Source organism: Lutzomyia longipalpis, chromosome 3 (genome assembly GCF_024334085.1).
Source record: "Lutzomyia longipalpis isolate SR_M1_2022 chromosome 3, ASM2433408v1".
Taxonomy (NCBI): domain Eukaryota; kingdom Metazoa; phylum Arthropoda; class Insecta; order Diptera; family Psychodidae; genus Lutzomyia; species Lutzomyia longipalpis.
The window spans coordinates 18,919,541-18,939,964 of NC_074709.1; the positions used below are offsets into that span (position 1 = coordinate 18,919,541).

At 37.8% G+C, this 20,424-nt stretch overlaps 3 protein-coding genes across 3 annotated transcripts in view; 2 read left to right on the forward strand and 1 right to left on the reverse strand.

Annotated features, from left to right (window-relative positions):
• The window catches only part of LOC129792365 (transient receptor potential cation channel subfamily A member 1), a 1,125,827-nt gene that overhangs the window by 1,058,121 nt on the left and 47,282 nt on the right, over positions 1–20,424 (reverse strand). The window lies entirely within an intron of this gene.
• LOC129792393 (uncharacterized) lies at positions 358–2,727 on the forward strand. The gene is made up of 2 exons (XM_055831401.1): positions 358–614; positions 950–2,727. The coding sequence occupies exons 1-2, from the start codon at positions 459–461 to the stop codon at positions 2,609–2,611; spliced, it is 1,818 nt and encodes a 605-aa protein (XP_055687376.1). The 5' UTR covers positions 358–458; the 3' UTR covers positions 2,612–2,727.
• LOC129792358 (cadherin-23) lies at positions 5,601–19,307 on the forward strand. Its single transcript, XM_055831319.1, has 5 exons — positions 5,601–6,424; positions 9,039–9,182; positions 11,890–15,482; positions 16,337–17,763; positions 19,106–19,307. Exons 1-5 carry the CDS (start codon positions 6,253–6,255, stop codon positions 19,194–19,196), a joined length of 5,427 nt encoding a protein of 1,808 aa, XP_055687294.1. The 5' UTR covers positions 5,601–6,252; the 3' UTR covers positions 19,197–19,307.

Below are 20,424 nucleotides of genomic sequence, written 5' to 3' on the forward strand. Positions count from 1 at the left end.
AATTGATCTCACGGTGCCCGGGAAAATCGTGTGGCACGGAAAAAAGATGCTCAAGAGGCAATTTTTCAAGAAACATGGTGTGTGTATGCAGAAAACAATTCGTCCCTGGTGGATGATTTTGTGATGCCCGCGCAACATGGGTGGTTGATGCAGCATAAGCAGCGCTCCGGTGAGCATTGAAGACGTCTCATGTTCAATTAAATTTCTAAGATCTTCGCACTACATCTTCACACGTGCCTCGGCAGCTGGAAAGCTTGAGGAAAAACGCATTTTGATATAAATGAGCAATTTTACGGCTGCTTGCGCTTTTGTGACTGACGCGACATGCAAATAGCTCCAGTATAATTATTCATTGTTAGTTTACCACCAACTCCCAAAGAGTAAGCATCGTTCTCCATGGCCTTTCATTGGAATTTATTTTTTGTTAATGATTTAGTTTTGTGATAATTTGTCGTGAAATGTCTGCGGATGGTGCTAAAAATAGGACTAATTGGTTGGCACAATTTGGCCTCTATCGTGATGTTGTGCAGGATGAGAAGGAAACGAAGAAATCCTGGAAACCTACCCTTGGACTCTACTTAATACTCGGATGTTCTATTCTTTTAATCTTGGCGGTTAGTTTGTTAATTGTATATAAAATCATTAAATAGTTTATTTGTGTTTAATGTGCGATTTTTAAGAGCAGTGAATGATTAAAAATTCAAAAATTTCAGTTTAAACGTTATGTGAGCATGAATTGGAAGCTTCACTTCACATACCATTTACAATTAAAGCACAAAAGACAGTTATTTTAAAGACACAAATCATTTATAAAATCATTTCATTCGTAAAAGTTTTTCTTTGAATTAGAAATTTCACTTTAATTGGCTTTTTATTTGTAATTTTCTGAATTTCAAATAGATTTAAAATAAAATTTAATAGCTACGAATTTTCTTCCTGTGATTTTCAGGTGTTTTTCATCCTTCAAGAACTCTTCACAGAACAGCATGAGTTTATAGAGTTCCCAACACTCGATCGTCCAACTATTTTTCCAACTGAGAGCTCGCTGAATGTAACGGATGATTGGACAAATGCCACAGTTAATCCCACCCTGGGGGAAAATATAACGGAAATTGTGTCGGAAAAATTAGTTCTTAGGCCTAGCAAATTCCTCAGACCTCCTCCACCACCGAAAGATCCTCAGAGGAGATCAGCTCAGCCCCCACGTCCGTTTGAATTTGAACTACATGAACCATATCCGTCGTCCTTCCGCAAACCCAATGCCACCGTAAGTCGCGTTAATAACATCCAGGACATCCTGCAACAACTACGAGAGCCTGCAGATGAGGGTTCGGGAAAAATTCGACGTGTTCACATCTCAGGAAAGTACCGAACTCCTGGGAAAATGCTACAATACCGTGCACCACGAAGGACAACAGTTATGCCGTATACAAGAACAACCGAAAGGAGCTTTGAATTGACCACAAGTAGTCCACCAGCGGATATTTTTCACAACTACAAACCTCAAGCTCCGAGTGATGTCAATCTAATGGCAACAAAGCAATTCAGATTTGCTCCATACCTGTATAAAACTGTCTCACCTTCCCGGGGAAATCATCGTCCTTTCTACCACTACGCCACGGAGAGTAGTGTGGACCTTTCGAGTCTCTATCATGATCTCATTGATGCGGAGAAAAATCGCGGAAAAGCCAGTGGGAGTAGGGACGAGAGTTCACAGAGTATTCGCAATAAACCTTTTAGTTTAATGCTGGATATTTATCCGGTTCACGGAGAGGAAGAAAAAGCTCAAACAACTAAGAAGCCCTACGTCAACCCCTTGGATACTTCCTCCTACTACAGCACTATAAATTTCCCGCAGATACCTCAGAATCCCCATCTTTCGCATAGCTACTACAACAACATGTATTTCAAGGGACCATATGGGTCAACGAAGGAGTACAATTGGGCTTATCCTGATACAACCCCTGCTGAGGAGACTGTTAATAAACCCAGTCAAATGGTTGTTCATTTGAATCTCTACCCGAAAAATAAGAAACGTTTTGGACGAATTAATTCCGAAGCTGATAAAAGGGCACTGTCCAATGAACAAAACGTCTCAGACTCCTTCCAACCAATTCATCCAAAAGTTTACTTCAATTCACGCCCCCTGGATGAGCAGATGGAAGATGAGAATGAACCTGACTTAGGGGTTGGGACAGCCGTGGAAATACCAAAGACAATTTCACCATTTTCCAGCACAACCATCTACTACCCCAACAATTCCACATCCTATGTTGAGATTGTTCGATCTGTTGAGCTAACAACACCACCCCCTATTGCTCCATACTCCGGCAACCGAGCTATTGTAGTTTTTCCAGAGTCATCCTATCCGGAGGATCATATGCAAACCTTTCCCCCACGTGGAAATCGACAACTAGATATTGCGACGGATGAATATAATACGGAAAGATCAAAAGTTCACAATTCGCAACAACCCGATAACCCGATGGTGGTGTCACCAAATAAACATCGTCGAATGAAAGTAGATCTTACGGGTAAAATGGGAGAATTCGAAGTTCCACCTGGGGATCTAATTAGATTTGATTCTAATGATGCTATTCAGATGCATTAAATAAAAATTAGCGAAATTCCTCATCTACTCGATACCTTGTTCTTCCACATCCCGCAATTGTTGTACAGTATTACAATAAGAAATGACTATTTTATTAAATAAATGTTTTTAGCAAATCTTAATATATAAAGCTGAAATGTTTGTTTGTCTGTGGCACATGAACTCCTCCGAAACGGCTGGGCCGATCTTGATGAAATTTGGTATGGGGGTAGAGGGGGTCAATACGAGTTGCAAGCGCTATATGGGATTCCGCCCCAATCCCCCTTTATAGCGCCCCCACAGAAAAATTGATTTTTCCCCATTTTCTACCTGCTGAAGGGTCAGATAACGGGATTTTTTTTATTTTTAGAATTTCTCGGGGTACCGTATTATTCATCCCGCCCCCCCTACTAATATACGCCCCCCCTTTTATAGCTTAAAATGGAGTTTGCTCACACGTGATTGGGGGCTCGGGTTGACTAGTATTATATATTTTTTAAGTAAAATTAATTGAGGTAAGTATATATTTAGTTTCTTTTATCAAATTCTAAACAAGGCGTGTTTATTTGAATAAAAATCTTTGAATCATTCGCCAAAGATTCGGATGATTCGCTATGATAGAAAAAAAAAGAAAGGAAAATCAAAAATTTTCCATTTTTCCAATGGATGAGGGGTGATTCTAAATAAATTTCCTTTCGCTCTAAAACCAACATAAGAACCAGAAAACGCGAAAAACTACTTTTGGTTAAAAAGAAAAAAAAAACAAAATTTGAGGGCAAAATCAGGAATTTTCAATTTTTCCAATGGATGGGGGGTGACAATGGGTTTTTATTTGGATGAAAAAAAATCTCTTGTGAGATTTGAACCAGCGACTTTTATGTTGCCTTTGTGCAATTTAACCTGTTGAGCTAGTAATTTTCTTTATTTGGATGAAAACGATAAAAATCTTCGGAAATTCGCAATATTCGCCAAAAATATCGAAAGATTCGCCAGATAAACACCCCTTGATTCTGAATTTTACAAAAAATCTTAGCTCTAGAGAATCAAATTGCAATTACCATAATTAGTTGGTATACCACAATCGTGGCATACCAAGTATTGTAATCGTCGGAAAAACCTACCCCCTCAGATCGGGCTCAAACTTGGTATGAGCACGTTTTAGACATCCCACATTACGAAAATGGTGGTGGAAAATTTTTGATCCGGCCGGCCTGCCGGCCCGGACTCCACATTTTGCCTTATAACTCAAGAGCGGTAACCGATAGAGACTTCCGGTTTGAAGTTTTCTATAGAAATGTGGGTGTAAAATTTCATTTTTTCGCATTTTCAAAATCCAAGATGGCCGCCGTCCGCCATTTTGAAATACCGTCGATCAGTTCCCTTAAAGCTAGAGATCTGAAATTTTAGTATGTTGTAGAGCTCAGTGAGATGTTTTCATCAACAAATCATACTTGAAAATCGGTTAAGCGGTTTAGCAAATATGGCGGCCTAAAGCAAAAAGTGTTTTTTCGATATAACTCGAGAACGGCTTGACCGATTTTGACCATCTTGGTATCAAATGAAAGGTATTGAGAAGCCCTACAACTGTCTAGAACATTCCAAGTTCCAAAAATGGCCGCAAGAGGCGCTAAAAACAAAAACAAAAATTGCCTAACTTTAAGTGGCTTTATCTCCCAACATCTGTTATCGTTTTCCTTTAAATTTTGATATGTTGTAGCCTGACTCAATATCTTTCATCAGTCCAAAAATGAAGAAATTCTATGTCACCGTTTAGAAGATATAGCCATTTGAAAAATTCTTGAATTTTAAAAGTTCTAAGAGTTATATCTCTTGAACGGATTGTCCGATTTTGCTCAATTTGGTATCAAATTAAAGGTTTTGCAATTCTCTACAACTTTCTGGAACATCAGAAACCTCTAAAACCATTTCTTGAGGACAAAAAGTCCAAAAAACTGTGTTGGTAGAACAAAAATCCGCAATTTTGTGTTCTGGAGGTGACCTTGAAATGTACCGAAATATATGTCAGATTATAGCTTATTTCAATACCTTTCCAAAACTAGTCAAGAAATTTCTGTATGTGCAATAGAACTTGAGATATAACCATTTTTGACTTTCGAATTGATGAATTTCATAAAACAAAATCAACTTTGCCTACTAATACTACTTAAAAATTAAATTACAACGCATAGACTGACCCATCCGCGTTGTGGTATACCAACTCTAATAACTGGACGCGTTATAATTGACTTTCCACACATTTTAGCTTTTCATTATGATCTAAATATAATTTTACATCAAGTAAAACACTTTACTTTAAAGCGAGTGAGTTCCCCTAATGTAGCATTGTCATTTTGGTACAAAAGACTTCAATGCCTTCTCTGCCGCCTGGATGTATGCTTTTGTCCACTTGGATGCTGCTACAAGAAATTCATGGCGGGCTTTTAAGGAAATTTTCACACTCTCGAATAAAATAAATTGCTCACTATTTATATAATCACGGTGATTCAATCGAGATTTGCATATATTATCTTCGCATGAGTTAACATTGTGTATTTTAGCACTCATGTGCTGACTGACTGAGAAGCTGAGAGAGAAGTGAGAGAAGTTAACACTGCGATGCGTACGAGTGTTAAGTATATATGCGAAGAATCCCTCTTTGGCAACATAATTGAAATGTAGGTATATTACTTTTTCTTTCGCTACACTATGCGAACTATGTGATTTGCCTCATCTGTGTAGGTCATTCTGAAGCATATACAGCGCATGGAATACCAACACCACATGGATTATTTAATGTTGCTTCTCACCGGCAATATTATGTTGTTATGGGTATCTTACAACTCTTACAATACGGAACTTACTCAAGGGGGAAATTTCTTTGATTCTGAATTAAAATGCATATGTGTGTGCGCGGGAACACCTTGTCTCACCTGGACAGTCTCTCTTTCCATCTCTCGCCTCACGGTGTGTGTGTTGTACTTCTTGACGTCGCAGGAGTGAACATCTTCGTGACCACCAGCATTCTTTCGTGGAGTCTCACAGCATAAGGTTGCGCGCGCGGTGTTCGTTGGTGGCTCGTTTGGGGAGATGCTCTGCTCTTTCCCACAAATTAACACCGCAACTTTCGACACGCACCTCGATGATGTCAACGTGTCCAAGTGGAGAGTGCCACGGAAACCGGAATATTACCTGAGAACGGCATAGACAATAGTTGCAGTGTGCTTGAATAAAAATCCATGGATGTATAGTTTTGTGGAGTGAAAGGTCAAAAGTATCAGCCTTGACGAATCAGTGGAGTGCAAAAAAATTTTATTCACGAGTGAATTGGGCTACAATTGCCACACGGAGTTAATTTTTTTTTCGTATTTGGAAATATTGGCCTCCTTTCCGCAGTATCCCAGCCCATTTCTTATGCGCTGGATGGTTCTCCAAGACGCGGGGAAAAATTTATAGTTAACCGTGCACTGACCTCAATCCACCATCGGTCGCAAGAGAGAGTCGGGAAATCTTGGGAACCAGCATTATTGTCTTGGAGTGCGAGGGAGAAGAACTGCAACATAGTCTCACGGTGTCTCATGAGTCACACGGCTGTGGTTGAGGAGTTCTGCAAAAAAAAAGTGTCCAGTGGTGTGAAGTGTTGAAGAAAAAAAAATTCGTGCCAAATGGGGTGGAGAAATGTGTTTCTCTTCGCCTTTATCCTTTGGCTACGAAGTCATCGTGTTGGGTGTCAACTCATCAACAGGATACCTCACTTTATTCCGGGTTCCGGGGATATGTCTCGATTCAGTTTGTCTGAAAATACTCCAGTTGGAAGCCCCGTGTATCAATTAAGAGGTTTGTAAGGGAAACGGATGCAACATTTTACTACATACTTGTATGTATGACGCTCTTAAAGAGTAAAAGCAAATAAATGTGGATTTTAATTAAACAAATAGCAGAAAAACAGATTAGATAATTGAATTGAATTAATGAAAGTTTAGTTTTTTTTTAGTTAAAACGTTCAAAACCAATATAATACTCCAGAATTCATTTTCACGATACGTGTAATAAATTACCCGGTTGGACCATAGTTGATTTTATTGAATTTACAAAAAATACGTTTTACAGAACAATATTCAAACTTTTTACATTTTCTTTAATTATTTTTTTTAGAGTTTCTTATGTTTTGTTATTGAAAATTTGGATTAGGATATGTTGACGTTTTTTCCTGTTTCTTTTAACTTGTGGTTAATAGATATTCTAGTTTTTAGAAAGACAAAATTAAATTAAAAAGAAAATGAATCAGAAATTAAAAATAAAATAGATTTTGTTGGAACGACATTGAATTTTTTTTAATTAGCTGGATATTTGTCAAATAAGAGTAACAATTTCATACAACCAACGCACGTAAAAAAATACAAACGCTTTGAGGCGTTTAGGGGTCAAGAATGTGTTAAAAAATCAACGTCTTTTTGATGAAATTACAAAAAGAAATATTTCTAAAGAAACGTTTTAAAGTATTTAATTTAATACTCTTTTGTTATAAATTCGGGATGCCAATGATTAAGAAAATTCTCTTTTCTTCAATAAAAACTCCAAAAAATGAATGAATTCCATTTCAAATGAAATAGACAGCTATATATATATAATACACTATGTGCTATATATTATGTATGTATGTAGCCACCACAAAGAGCGAGCTGTAGCCATGTTAAAACTTCCATTGACCCACCAAAAACGAATCTTTTTTTCCCACAAGACAACGTGATTGTCTCACCGTCAAAATCACTCCAATTGTCATACAATGGCCACGCAAAAGGACGGAGTTTAAATTAAGAGAAAAAAAATTGCGTGTGAATGTTGCTTTTGCAACAAAAGAAACACCACGAAAATAACTTTCTTTCATATTTCCTCGCGAGGGTTCATTTGCGTTCGTCGCTCAAATATAGATATTCTGGGTTAGAGATTTTTTCGATATGATGGAAGAGCTCTCACAGCATCCACCAAGAAGTATAGGAAATTCAGATACAAATAACGGGAGGTCGGGTCTCAAACACAGTCTCTCATATAATACATAAGAGATTTCTGTGTCATGAGAGACTTCCATGGAGAAGTCCATATTAGCTGTGATTCTTTCTTAAAAGAAGCACAGCTTCTGTGTACACTCTAAAATGCAAAGTCGTCAGATCGGGCTCAAACTTGGGATGACCACGAATTAGGGTCCCCACATTCCAAAAAACGTATGCGCCAAAAATTGGTCCGGCCGGCCGGAGTATAACGCTAAATTGCGAGAGAACGGTACTAGATAGAAACTTGCGGTCAACGGCAAAGTTCATATATCAGGTGGAAGACATCCGATTATGAAGTCAAATCCAACCCCCCACCCCCGCGTCCGCCATTTTGAATAACCTCAAAATTTTGTTTTCGCTATATCTCAGTCACTATTATAGCTAGAGATCTGAAATTTTGATATGTTGTAGGGGCCATCAAGACCTTTCTAACGATACCTCATTTTCGAAAATCGGCCAAGCCGTTTAGCCAATATGGCCGCCACAATTTTTCATCGAAAATCGGCCATAACTCGAGAACGGCTTGACCGATTTTGATCAACTCGGGCTCAAATGAAAGATATTAATGAGCCCTACAACTGCTCGGAACATTGCAAGTTCAAAAAATGACCGCAAGTGGCGCTAAAATCGAAAACAAAATTTTCGATGAGTTTTCGATGAATATCTCGAGCACCGCTTTATAGAATTGCTTCAAATTTTGATATGTTATAGTTGACTATAGTATCTATCACCATGCCAAAAATGAAGAAAATCTATGTAGCCGTTCCGGAGATATCGCGTTTTAAAGTTTACATGTCATATCTTGAGTTGCATAAGTCCAACGCCCCGCGAAGCGGGGCGTTTTATATATACACATATAAAATAAAATAAAATATATATAAATGCATAGATATATACATTATATATATACATATAAAAATGCAAAGATAAATATATAAAAACTGCAAAGATAAATATTAAATATAGCATGGATGGAATAGTATAAAGCGAAAGAACGGTAAGTAAAACTTACGGGCTGTGATTCTTTCTTTGTCAGTGAAATGTGAAATTGACTGAAAATTGAGGATGGGCAAATTTTGAGGAAGGCTTTCTCGCGTATCGAATCACAGCCAACGCCCATGATTAAGGCTTCTCACAAATTATCTGCGCGTTGGCTGTGATTCGGTGCGCGAGAAAGCCTTCCTCAAAATTTGCCCATCCTCAATTTTCAGTCAATTTCACATTTCACTGACAAAGAAAGAATCACAGCCCGTAAGTTTTACTTACCGTTCTTTCGCTTTATACTATTCCATCCATGCTATATTTAATATTTATCTTTGCAGTTTTTATATATTTATCTTTGCATTTTTGTGTGTGAGAATGAAACTATATACATAATAGTGTCTAAAATTCTTTTGTAGGTGTCGATCCTGAGGGAAGTGATCTTCGGTACAGCATCTCTGGGCCCGTTTTCACTGTTGATCGTGATACCGGTGTTGTACGTCTGCGACAGGAATTAGATCGCGAGACACAAGATGTGGTGGAGGTTATCATTAGCATCACAGGTGAGTAATTTTCATAATTACCTCCCCAGAGTTGGTAGAAAAGTGCGTGAAATGCTTTTCTAGATGATGCGAGAAATGAAGATGCGATCACTGATTCAAGTTCTCAATGAATATCGCGTATGAGTCAAAGCTGTGGAATGCAGAAATTTCACTTTAAAAAACAGCTAATGATCAATGTTAAAGCTTAAATCACTATGCAAATGCTATTCCATTTTTTCTTCATTTTTTGTGAGTTAGAAGGCGGATTTTTTAACCGAGTTTACACTTTTCTTTTTCACCTGCCTGACATTCTTTAAACTATGAGCTAAAATCAGCTAAAATTGAGGACTCGATTTTTTATTTAATTCTACTTTTGAGCTCTTTTTTGAATACCCTGTAGTTAGTTAGTCATGTTTGTCTATTTAACTTCTTATTTAAAAGAAAATGCAGTCTTTGACAAATACTTTGATCAAATTCTTAGTCAACTGATTTGCTTACACCGATGCTTTTACAAAAATTAAATTTTATTTTTACACGAAATAAAGTTCATATATTTGAGGGGACTTTATCTGAAAGATAATTGTTCCCTTATTCGTATTTTATGGCGAGTAATTTAACAAAAATAGACAAAGAGTAACAAAAACGCATTAAAAAACTCAAGATATATTGCTTTAGTGTGCTAAAGAATAAAGAAATACATTAAAATTCTAATAAAACATACAAATTCTCTTTTGAAAATGTGTAATGCGAATAAAACTTCGTAAGAATCAGAGATTTAAAAAAAACACAATGCGTTTAGAAAGCAAAAAAAGAGACAAAAGCACGAAAAGTTTCATTTAATTTTTTTTTATGAATCATATATTCCTAAAAGATTCAAACACGTTGAGGAAACATTCTCTTTCAAAAAAATCTAGATTTTATTAAAGAATTCTGTTCTCATTAAAAGAAATAATATTCAGTCCATTTGAGCAGAATTCCTGCTCAGCATATTTTCAAATAAAAAAAAATCTTACAAATAAATAAATAATAGTTTCTGTTTGTTAAAAAAAAACAACAAAGATTTAATATTCGACAAAAAATGTTCAAATATTCGCCAGATACCCAAGGAGAGAAATCGCTTGAAAATAGGGAAAATTTTCGAAAATCCGTCGGCAGGGATAGGGCGAGAATTGGTCAAAATTTCGACGCCTTGACGAAAATGGGGAATAAAAATCCCAATTTTTCTGTCGAAAGTTCGTCGAAAGCATCTTCCCTATTTCTGCCCAATTGAGAAGCTGATGTCGAAACGTGGCCGACCATATTTCGACGGACCGTCGAAATAGGGCAGAAATAGGGAAAATTTTCGAAAGCATGTCGACATGTACTGCCTTGATTTCCTCATTATTCTTCTCTTTCTCTCCAATGATATTCAATTCAAACAACATATTTTTTCTGCTCTTTTCACACATCACATGATTATATTGGGGCCTCCATGGCGTTATTTTACATGACAACAATAAAATGCCAAGACAAAATGGAACACGATATTAATGAATATTAATATTTTCATATTGCGACTTATCCTGACGCTTGGTCTTTGGAAAACCATGCCACACCCTTTTCCCGACAGGAATATTTGCCATAGGCGATAAAATGCCATTGCATTTCACAAAAATTTAATTTTTTGATAATATTTTAATTTCACTTAAAAAATGAAATTTCCCAAAACCTTATTGAAAGTATTTTTAAAATTTCTTTACACATCCTGAAACATGTTGGTCAACATATTTTGGATGCAAAAGTATCAGATAATTAATAAATCGAATTTAATTTTAGCAAGTAAATTTTTGATTTGCCGCGCACGATAAAGTACGCCATTGAGCTCATTAACCTCTAAACCTTAAAGTCCATCTGTTGACAAAATATGAAATCAAAAATCTGGAGAAGGGCAGAAATTGGGAAGAAATAGGGCAAAAATTGGGAAGATTGTCGAAAGCATGTCGAATATTAGTCGACAAGTTGCCTTATTTTTTCCCAATATTAAAGGAAATGGAGGAAGGAAAAATTTCGACAGACTGTCGACACCCAATTCCCTATTGGGAAGAGGGTCGAAACTTTTTCGAAATATTTTCCACTTGGGCTGCCCAATTTTTTTACTTAAAAATAGGGCAGAAATTGGGCTGATTGATAGGGAAATATCCCGAATATATTTCGAAAGATGATTTCCTTCCAAAATAGGGCAGCTACTTTCGACATATTTTGGAAATTATTTCGAAATAGGGCAGCATTTGGGAAAATAGTTCTCGTTGGGTAAACACCCCTTTTTTCTATGTACCTACATAGCGAGAACAAAAGAACAAATGAGGCTGAGAAATAGTATAAGAAAAGCTCTTTTTTCCCAGAAATTCAACGATGAATCACGTAATATTTCTCATAATTCCACCCTATACTTATCTTTTATCAACCAATCTATACAGGGCACCAACTCAATCTTCTGGAGTATATAATTTTCTCAATGTAATTAATTCACTGATGCATTGGATGCATGCGATGTGCGTTTGAAAGTGATTGAAACTCCTTTCTCTTGCACTAGAAAATATAATTCTTTTTACCGATGCAAATACTTGGTCAGTTTTCATGCTTCGTCTGCAATTTTGCATTGATAAGTGAAACCGCACTCTGTGACACACACCCCGGGGCGATTTGGTTAATTTTACTAAAATTACATCCTCTTCATTTCACTTTCCAGATGAAGGTGTGCTCGGGACGGAGCCCAACACTGTGTCACTGCGAAGGGAAATTCCTGTAAGAGACTACAATGATAATCCACCAATTTTCACGAGACGCCCGTATTCTGCGTCGCTCAGTGAATCAACGCCCGTTGGGAGTGTAGTGATCATCACGCCGGCGATCACGGTGACTGATCGCGATGAAGGAATTAATGCAGATGTGACGATTTCGTGCTTTTCCGAAGCATCAATGGACACTTACAGCGTTTGCGATGTGTTCAGTGTAACGACGGAGAAGAATTCTGAGGGGAATTTCTCAGCCACGATCAGATTGATAAAGCCGTTGGATTTTGAAACAAGGCCATCCTACCTCCTTACCCTTAAGGCGAAAGATGGGGCATTTTCGAACCCCTTAACGGCTCTTGCAAGTGTGGCGATCAATGTGATCGATGTGCAGGATCAACCTCCGGTATTTATCAATGCCCCGTACTCAGCTACTATCCCCGAAAATACCCCAGCTGATACCTCAATCATGACAATTAGGGCAATGGACGGTGATACGGGGAATCCACGACAAATCCTTTTAACCATTGACAAGGATAAAAATAATCATTTCCGCCTCAATACAACTGGAGATGGGGAAGCAATTTTGCTCACAACGGAAATTCCTCTTGATCGCGAAGATCCGGATGTGTTGCAAAATGGAGGGATTTACACGTTCAACATTAAAGCAACTGAATTGATTAATGGTCAAGTACCTGCAGATGAAACAATCACACAGGTTACGATCGTACTGACTGATGTTGATGATCATAAACCTAAATTCAATTTTCCCCAATTTGATACGGAAATTCCTGAGAATTTAGACTACGACACACCACTTCCGGGTCTCTCAGTTTACGTCATTGATCCCGATTTGGGGCCAAATAGTCGCTACAATCTCTCCCTTGAGAATGTAAAGAATGCCGAAGGGGTCTTCGCAGTAAGCCCCACTTATGGTGAAGGAAGAACACCCCTTGTTGTGAAAGTTATCAATCCAAATCGCTTGGATTACGATGTTGCAAATGAGGATCTTCGAACACTCATCTTTGATCTTGTTGCCTCAGTTGATGGGGTGAAACAAGCAACATCGAGGGTTACTGTTCACCTTCAGGATGCAAATGACAATGCTCCAATTTTCACGGAATCCAGCTTCCACCTTCGTGTTGAAGAAAATGCAAAAATTGGCTTCCAAGTTGCCCAAATTCAAGCATCAGACAGAGATTCGGGGATCAATAGGAAAGTAAAGTATGTTCTAAAGGGTTTTGGATCTGATAATTTCTATACTGATCCCGAAACTGGGGGACTGTATGTGAAGAAGAATTTGGATTATGAAGAACAAAAGAGCTATAGTATGGCCTTAGCTGCTGTGGATGGAGGTGGATTGGAGACCAATGCAAATTTATTTATTGATATTATTGATTTAAATGATAATTATCCGGAATTTGAATCTCTGGAATATACAAGAACCATCCGCGAGGGGGCAAGTGAGTTTGAACCGCAGTTCTTCGTTCGAGCAACTGATATTGATGGACCAACACAGGGTGGTGGTAGAATAGCGTATTCAATTGAAGCAGAAAATAGTATATCAGGACGTGTGTTCAGTATAGATAGAGATACGGGAGAAGTTGGAATACTGACATCAGTTTCATCGATGGATACGGAAAGGGGGCAGTATGAGTTGGTGGTTGCTGCAACGGATTACGGGAAACCACCACTGAAGAATACAACAAGAGTCTTGGTACGTGTTGGAATTTCAGGGAATCAACGACCAATTTTCAAGGGACACACATCTTCCCTTCATACAGCCATTCCCGGGCCACCTAGCTACAGAGTATCCATCCCGGAAAACGCCAAGGCAGGATATAATGTCACGACTGTTGCAGCATCAGACCCCGATGGCATTGATGCTCTTCTGCAGTACAAAATAGTTGGTGCAAATGATAATTTTGAAATAGACGAAGACACGGGCTTGTTAACAGTGTCTACACAGGCACGATTGGATCGTGACTCGAATGCTGATAGCTATACAATTGTTGTGAATGCCATTGATGCGGGATTCCCCATTCCCGAAACAGCCACTGCCACTGTTTATGTTAAAATACAAGATGTTAACGATAAACCACCCAAGTTCAAGCAACCAAATTATCAAGCCTACGTGTCTGAGAGAGCAGAGATTGGGAGTAAAGTCTTGGATGTCACAGCAACGGATACTGACTTAAATTCCGACATTGAGTACAGTATTGTTGAGCCAATTAGGGCAACATCGAAAACAGGCTTGCAACTTACCTCAACGCAGGTATTTAATTTTAAGCAAGCTTTCAGGATTGATGAGAAAAATGGAAGTATATTTGTTAATGCAACCTTGGACTACAATCAAGCTTCCGTGATTATCCTTACGATCAGAGCAAGGGATAAGAATGCTGAGTATAATATTGCAAAGCAAGTAGCAACGACTGAAGTAACATTTTACATTCAATCCTTCAAGGATACGAATCCTGTATTTAGGAATAATGGTTGGACTAGCACAAGACCTATGATTTTAATGAGTGTCAAGGAAGAACTCCCAATTGGGAGTATCCTTTTCACCCTAATGGCTGAAGATCCGATTAATAAGGAACCAATTGAAGATTTTAAGTTGGTTTCATCAGAGCAGAATGGAGTTATTGGAATCAATGAGTTAACTGGAGAAGTTGTCCTCAAGAGGCGTCTTGATTATGAGAACATCACCTCCCCATATTTCCTGTTTACCGTAAGAGCAACAAGCAGGGATGGCTCACGAAGCACCGTCACAAATGTTAACATGACTGTCTTGAATGTTAATGACAATAATCCCATTTTTTCAAGTAAAATCTACAAAGCTACAATCCTTGAGTCTGTGAAGTTTCCCGATAAGATTGCAACAGTTCTAGCCAAAGACAACGATGCAGTTCTCACGGAGAGAGACAACACGAATGGATTCCACAAGATTAGCTACTCAATAGTAGGGCAGCATTCTCAGTTCTTCACCATTAACAGCACAACAGGAGAGATTGTTGTTGCACAAAATCAAACGATCGACAGGGAGAAGCAATCTGTGTTGAAGTTCGTAGTACAGGCTGAAGATGCTCCAGGAAAGCCATCTGAATCACGAAAATCAACATCAGACGTTGTAATTGATGTCCTTGATGTCAATGATAATGCCCCAATGTTCCCTATGAAAGTTTACAGTGCAGTAATTCCGGAAAATGTCCCAATTGGATCGTCAGTAATAAATATTTCCGCTGTGGACCCTGATGAAGGTCCCGGAGGGGAAATCCGATATGATCTCCTGAATGAAGGGGAAGCAAATGGACTGCTACGAATCAATCCTGTAAGTGGGATGATTGAAACTAAAATTCCACTGACGGGAAAGGGCAGATCAGAACCATATCAGCTGGTAATCCGGGCGCAGGACAATGGTGGTCAGGTGCCAAAGCAGGAGTCTCTCTACAGTGATGCCTTTTTCACTCTCTACATTGGAGATGTGAGTGCCAACGATGGGATTCCATTCTTTATTGCACCCCAAGTGGGCCAAATTGCAAATGTGACCGAGGTGAGTAATCAATTATGTATGTTGAGTACCTTCCTGAAAGTCTCTCCCTATGTGCGAGTACATTCATCATGTCATCAATCAAAATTCAAGAGTCCCACTCACATAAACATCACGAGTTTGATGGATCACGAATCACATTGATGGAATGATTAAGCATTGATTTTAATATGATTTCTTGTTTTTCTTGCAAATCAACCCTCACAAAAGACCTCTAATCTCTCTCAGTTTGTCGTAGCACTAAAAATAGTCACGATAAAATAGTCTTTAAATTCAAAAATTGGTGTAACGGCCATGCTGCGGAAAATTTTTTAGAATGAAGTTAGTCACATCATAAATCATATGGTTGAAGGGTTGTGTTTACTTTTTCACTTTACCTTCTTAGTGTCAGAATTATCGCGAATAAGTAACATAAACAACATAAAACATAATTAGAAGCATATAAATGTGCAAAACAATAAAGAATATTCGAGAAATATTGCCATTTATCACGGTGCGGGAAGTGAGGGGAATGTGGGGAAGTAGTGAAAAAAAATAGCAGTTGCGGTCAACTTCGTGGCAAATTTCTCACGAAGAAAGTGTGAAAAATGAGTGAAAAATGTTTTTCCCTAATATCTTCTTCTGCGTGTTTCCGGGTGGCGAATTTGTGATGCAAGGGGCAAGAGGACTATATAAGGAGTCTAAAGGTAGTGACCCGACAGTTCCCGGTTGTATGGTTTATGAGAAAATCGACTTCCTTCTTGGGGTCGTTCAACGACCCCACCTTGGCGCTCTAAGGAAGCTCCAAGGTCTTGGCGGCCAGCAGGTTAAATGACCTTTCAATTAATTTTTAAAATATTTTTCACAAAAATTTCCAGAATGCAACAATTGGATCTCCGGTGTTTCAAGTCATAGCCAGCGATCCAGATAGTCCAGCAACTCTCAGTGGGATGCTAAGGTTTAGAATTCAGAACGATACTGATGATGCAAAAGCCTTTAGGATAAATAGCAAAACAGGCTTAATAAGCACAATTCAGCCACTGGATAGGGAAACTCAGTCCTCATATAGCATAATCATAGATGTTTCGGACAAAGGTGATCCTCCACAGGCTTCAACAAGGGTACTCAGAATCAACGTATTGGATATTGATGATCACAAACCAAGATTCATTAGAGAAATTAATGCTCCTCCATTTGAAATTGAAACGCCAGAAGAGCAAATTTTGGGATCAATTGTGGGGAATATTTCGGCTGTTGACGAAGATATTGGGGAGAATGGAGCCATAGATTATGACATAATAGATGGAAATCAGGAAAATCTCTTCAAAATCTCCCGGACAAATAGCAGTGTAGCAATGATCACTGTAAATGGACGCCTGGACAGGGAATCCGTTGAATCCTACCTTTTGACTGTTAAATGTTTCAAATTCACAAATAACCCAAGAATCTCACGGAAGCCATACAATCCCCTCGATATATCGGAAATTCAAGTTTTGATTAAGATTAAAGACGTCGATGATCACCTCCCGGAATTCCATCCAGCTAATCAAACACTAGGAGTACGTCACAATGTCCCCATTGACATGTCCCTCCTTACTGTGGCAGTAACTGACAAAGATCCCGATGCCATGCCAATACACCTGAGTCTTGTTAATGTTTCATACACCCCACAATTCTACAAGAGAAACAACAAATCCCAAAATCTCCTCAATCTCTTCTCGTTGCACAATCAAACAGGAGAAATACGAACACTTAATACGCTCAGTGACTACGTAGATGGATTCTTTGAGCTCACAATCCGAGCCAACAACTCCAATGCCACAGGAAGGTACACCGATAACGTAGTCAAGATGTTCATTATCAGGGATAAGTCCCTCCTTCGGTTTGTCTTCGCTAAACCCGCAGTAGAAGTTCGCAGCATTATTGGGGAATTCAGTCGTATTGTCCAAGAGAAGCTACAATCATCTGCTCTCGAATTGCACGTCTTTGACACTCATGTGCTCTCAAAAGCCGATCATAGCCTCGATTTCAGCTCAACCAGTTCATGCTTTCAACTTACCCGCCATGGATCTGCTCTCCCTCCGCAGGAGATGCAAAAGATCATGGACTCGGAGGATGTGCGAAGTCTCCTGCGGGAAACTTATGTAGAGTATTCAGTCTCCGCGGTGGATTCCTGCTCTGTGAAGAAAAGCCACACAAATGGGAGCTTGATGACATCATCGGGGACATGGTTGGTGATCCTTGCAGCTCTTATTGGTTTAGCAGCTCTTATAGCTACTTGCACGTCGTTCTGCTTATTTAGAAGGTAGGAAAAGAAATTCTAAAAATTCTTTTTTTTATTTAAAAACTAACAATTAAAAAAATAATTTTAAGGAGTTATATTGTATCTAATCTGAAGGATGTTATGCACCAACGTATGAAAATATATTTTACCAAATATGGGAAAATTTCGTATGTATAAATACTTTGATTAGCATAATTAAAGCCCACGAAAAATAGAATAATTTTCCTGGAAAATTCTATGAAAGTTAAGTATTATTTGTCCAGGATGAAAGGAGTCTATTCATGTTTTCATGTCATGGACCTCCTTCAAGAGACTCGTGAGATGCACACATAAACTTTAAGAGAATTTAAATAGAATAAAAAAATCCCCAAACAAAACCATTTTTCCCATAGACCAAATAGATAAAATCGGCGAATATTTGCCTAAAATTAAGTAGGAGTAAATACGGGGCAAAATGGTGAAAGTGAAAGGGTTTCGAAAATTGCCTGAAAATGCATTTTCCCGTTAGGTTAGAGAGAAGTCATCTAAGACAAAGTTGTAGCCCGGAAAATTTGCTTTAAGATATATAAGATAGTTGTGATGGGAAAACTCAAATATTTCCACGGCACTGAGGAAAAATTATCTCCCAAAAATTCACCATTTTACTCCATATTTTTTTTCAATGAATGTAGTAGCTTTCATTTAATTTTTTATCGATAATCTTTAACAATGTTTATTATTCCATACATTGAAAGTGCCAAAAATCACAAAAGTGACGTCATTGTATATATTTTTAGTCAATTTTTTTATAAACTTTCAGGAGAAAATTGTGAATTTATTTAGGGATTGTTAATTTATATTTTTAGATCATCTTGGGCATTCTTCCCTCTCAAATATTTTCTCAAATTATGGATTTTCAAAACAGAAACAATTAACCCTTTAAGGTCCGCAATCAATCTAGCGAGCTGATTGAAATAAAAATAATTTTTGGGGGTTCCTTTGAGCTCAAATAAGACATTTTTAGCAAAAAATCACAACTCAAAAATTTTCTGTTTTTCGTCTTTCCTGATCCTGTGAGTTCTTAAGGATGTCCTTTTGTGCTCATAAAATAATCAGGGATTGTAAAGACAAAGCCTTGTACTAATTTAGACTCAATATTTAAAAAATAAATAACAAAATGAAACATTTTTCAAAATTGAGCCTTTGGGTCAGCGTATGACCCAATAAATCTTAAAGGGTTAAACTTCTTTAAAGATTTTTTTTCATACATTGTGCATAATCATCTTTAAGAATAATCTTGATTCAAACTTTATATTCAAAAATTTAAAAAAAAAATAATTTTCAAAAAATATTTAAATATAAAGAAAATTATTTTTCCCAACAGATTCAAGGTGCAGACAAAGAGATTTCTAACGCCGCGTGTGCCGCCTGAACCTTATGGAGCAGGAGCCCCTGTTCTCTATGGGCCATTCTAAAAAGTACTGACAAGTCAGAAAAATTGAAGAAAAATGCCGCCAAATGTGATTTTGTGTGTAATAAAGTGTGAATGTGAGGAAATAAAAATTACGACAAATACGAAAAAAAAATGTAATAGGAAGGATGATTTGTGATAATCAAACATTCGACAGTCGTCCCGGACAGGCGGTGATAAGAACATTTCGGCGTGTAAATCAATAAATCAATCAAATGTCAGCGGATCAGAGGGACACGCCGCTTAATCTGCTACACATTAGGATTACTTTATGAGCACTATTCATGCAATTCTCACGGATTTGGAGTTTGGTGGTGTGATCCCGAAGAAATTGAATGTAATCTCTTGATCTTGTCATCATTCGACACGACTCGTTGAAGAGTTTTTGAATTTTAAATCCATCAACCCTTTCCCCTTTTTGTGTGTGCACAACCCTCATGATGTGGCGTGTTAGAAAAACATTTTTTTTAAACCCCTTTCACTGGCATTTCAACCCCTTTCGCATATATACATCGCTACAATAGCAATTCGCCCTGGTTTGGAATTTTTTCTTGGGCAATTTCACGTGTTTTTTGTTTGCAGAATAAAAGTTTATAGTGTATCTTTTTTAGCTTAAGCCATGTAATGATGGATTAAAAATGCTACATAAAATAGAAGGGTTTATTTTGGGGTTTATACGCCGTTACGTTTGTGTTTTGGGAAGATTAAATTTATTGGGAATTATTTATTTAAAATATTTTCTCCTCAATAAGATTTTTCTCAAAAATTCCATTGGAATTAATTAAATTGTTTTTAATTTTCTTTCATGAATAGGCAGCATGAAATATATTTAAATTGTTGCAAAAAGTATTAAATGCAATCTGAAAAACCCTCGAGAGGGATTTCTGAAGGACTATTCGTGATTGGGGTGATTGTGCAACCATTGAGAGTGGAGGCCCAAACAGTAAACATCGTGGCATACATTTAACATAAATTTTAAAGAGAAACTCCTCAGCGGAGGGTGAGGATTTATCTGAAAATGATGATGCCGCAGGGAGAATCGTATTTTGTTGTTGTTGTTGCTGTTGGTACTCCATGCGCGCCAATGTGCAACGGAAGGGTGAATGTGTCACCTCGGACAGGAATTGTCTATAGCAGGGAGCCCCGTTTGGAAAATAAAAAGCAACCCAGAGAGAAAAGGAAGGTAATTGAATTGAGAAGAACAATGTACTTCATTTTTGCTGTGCAATCCC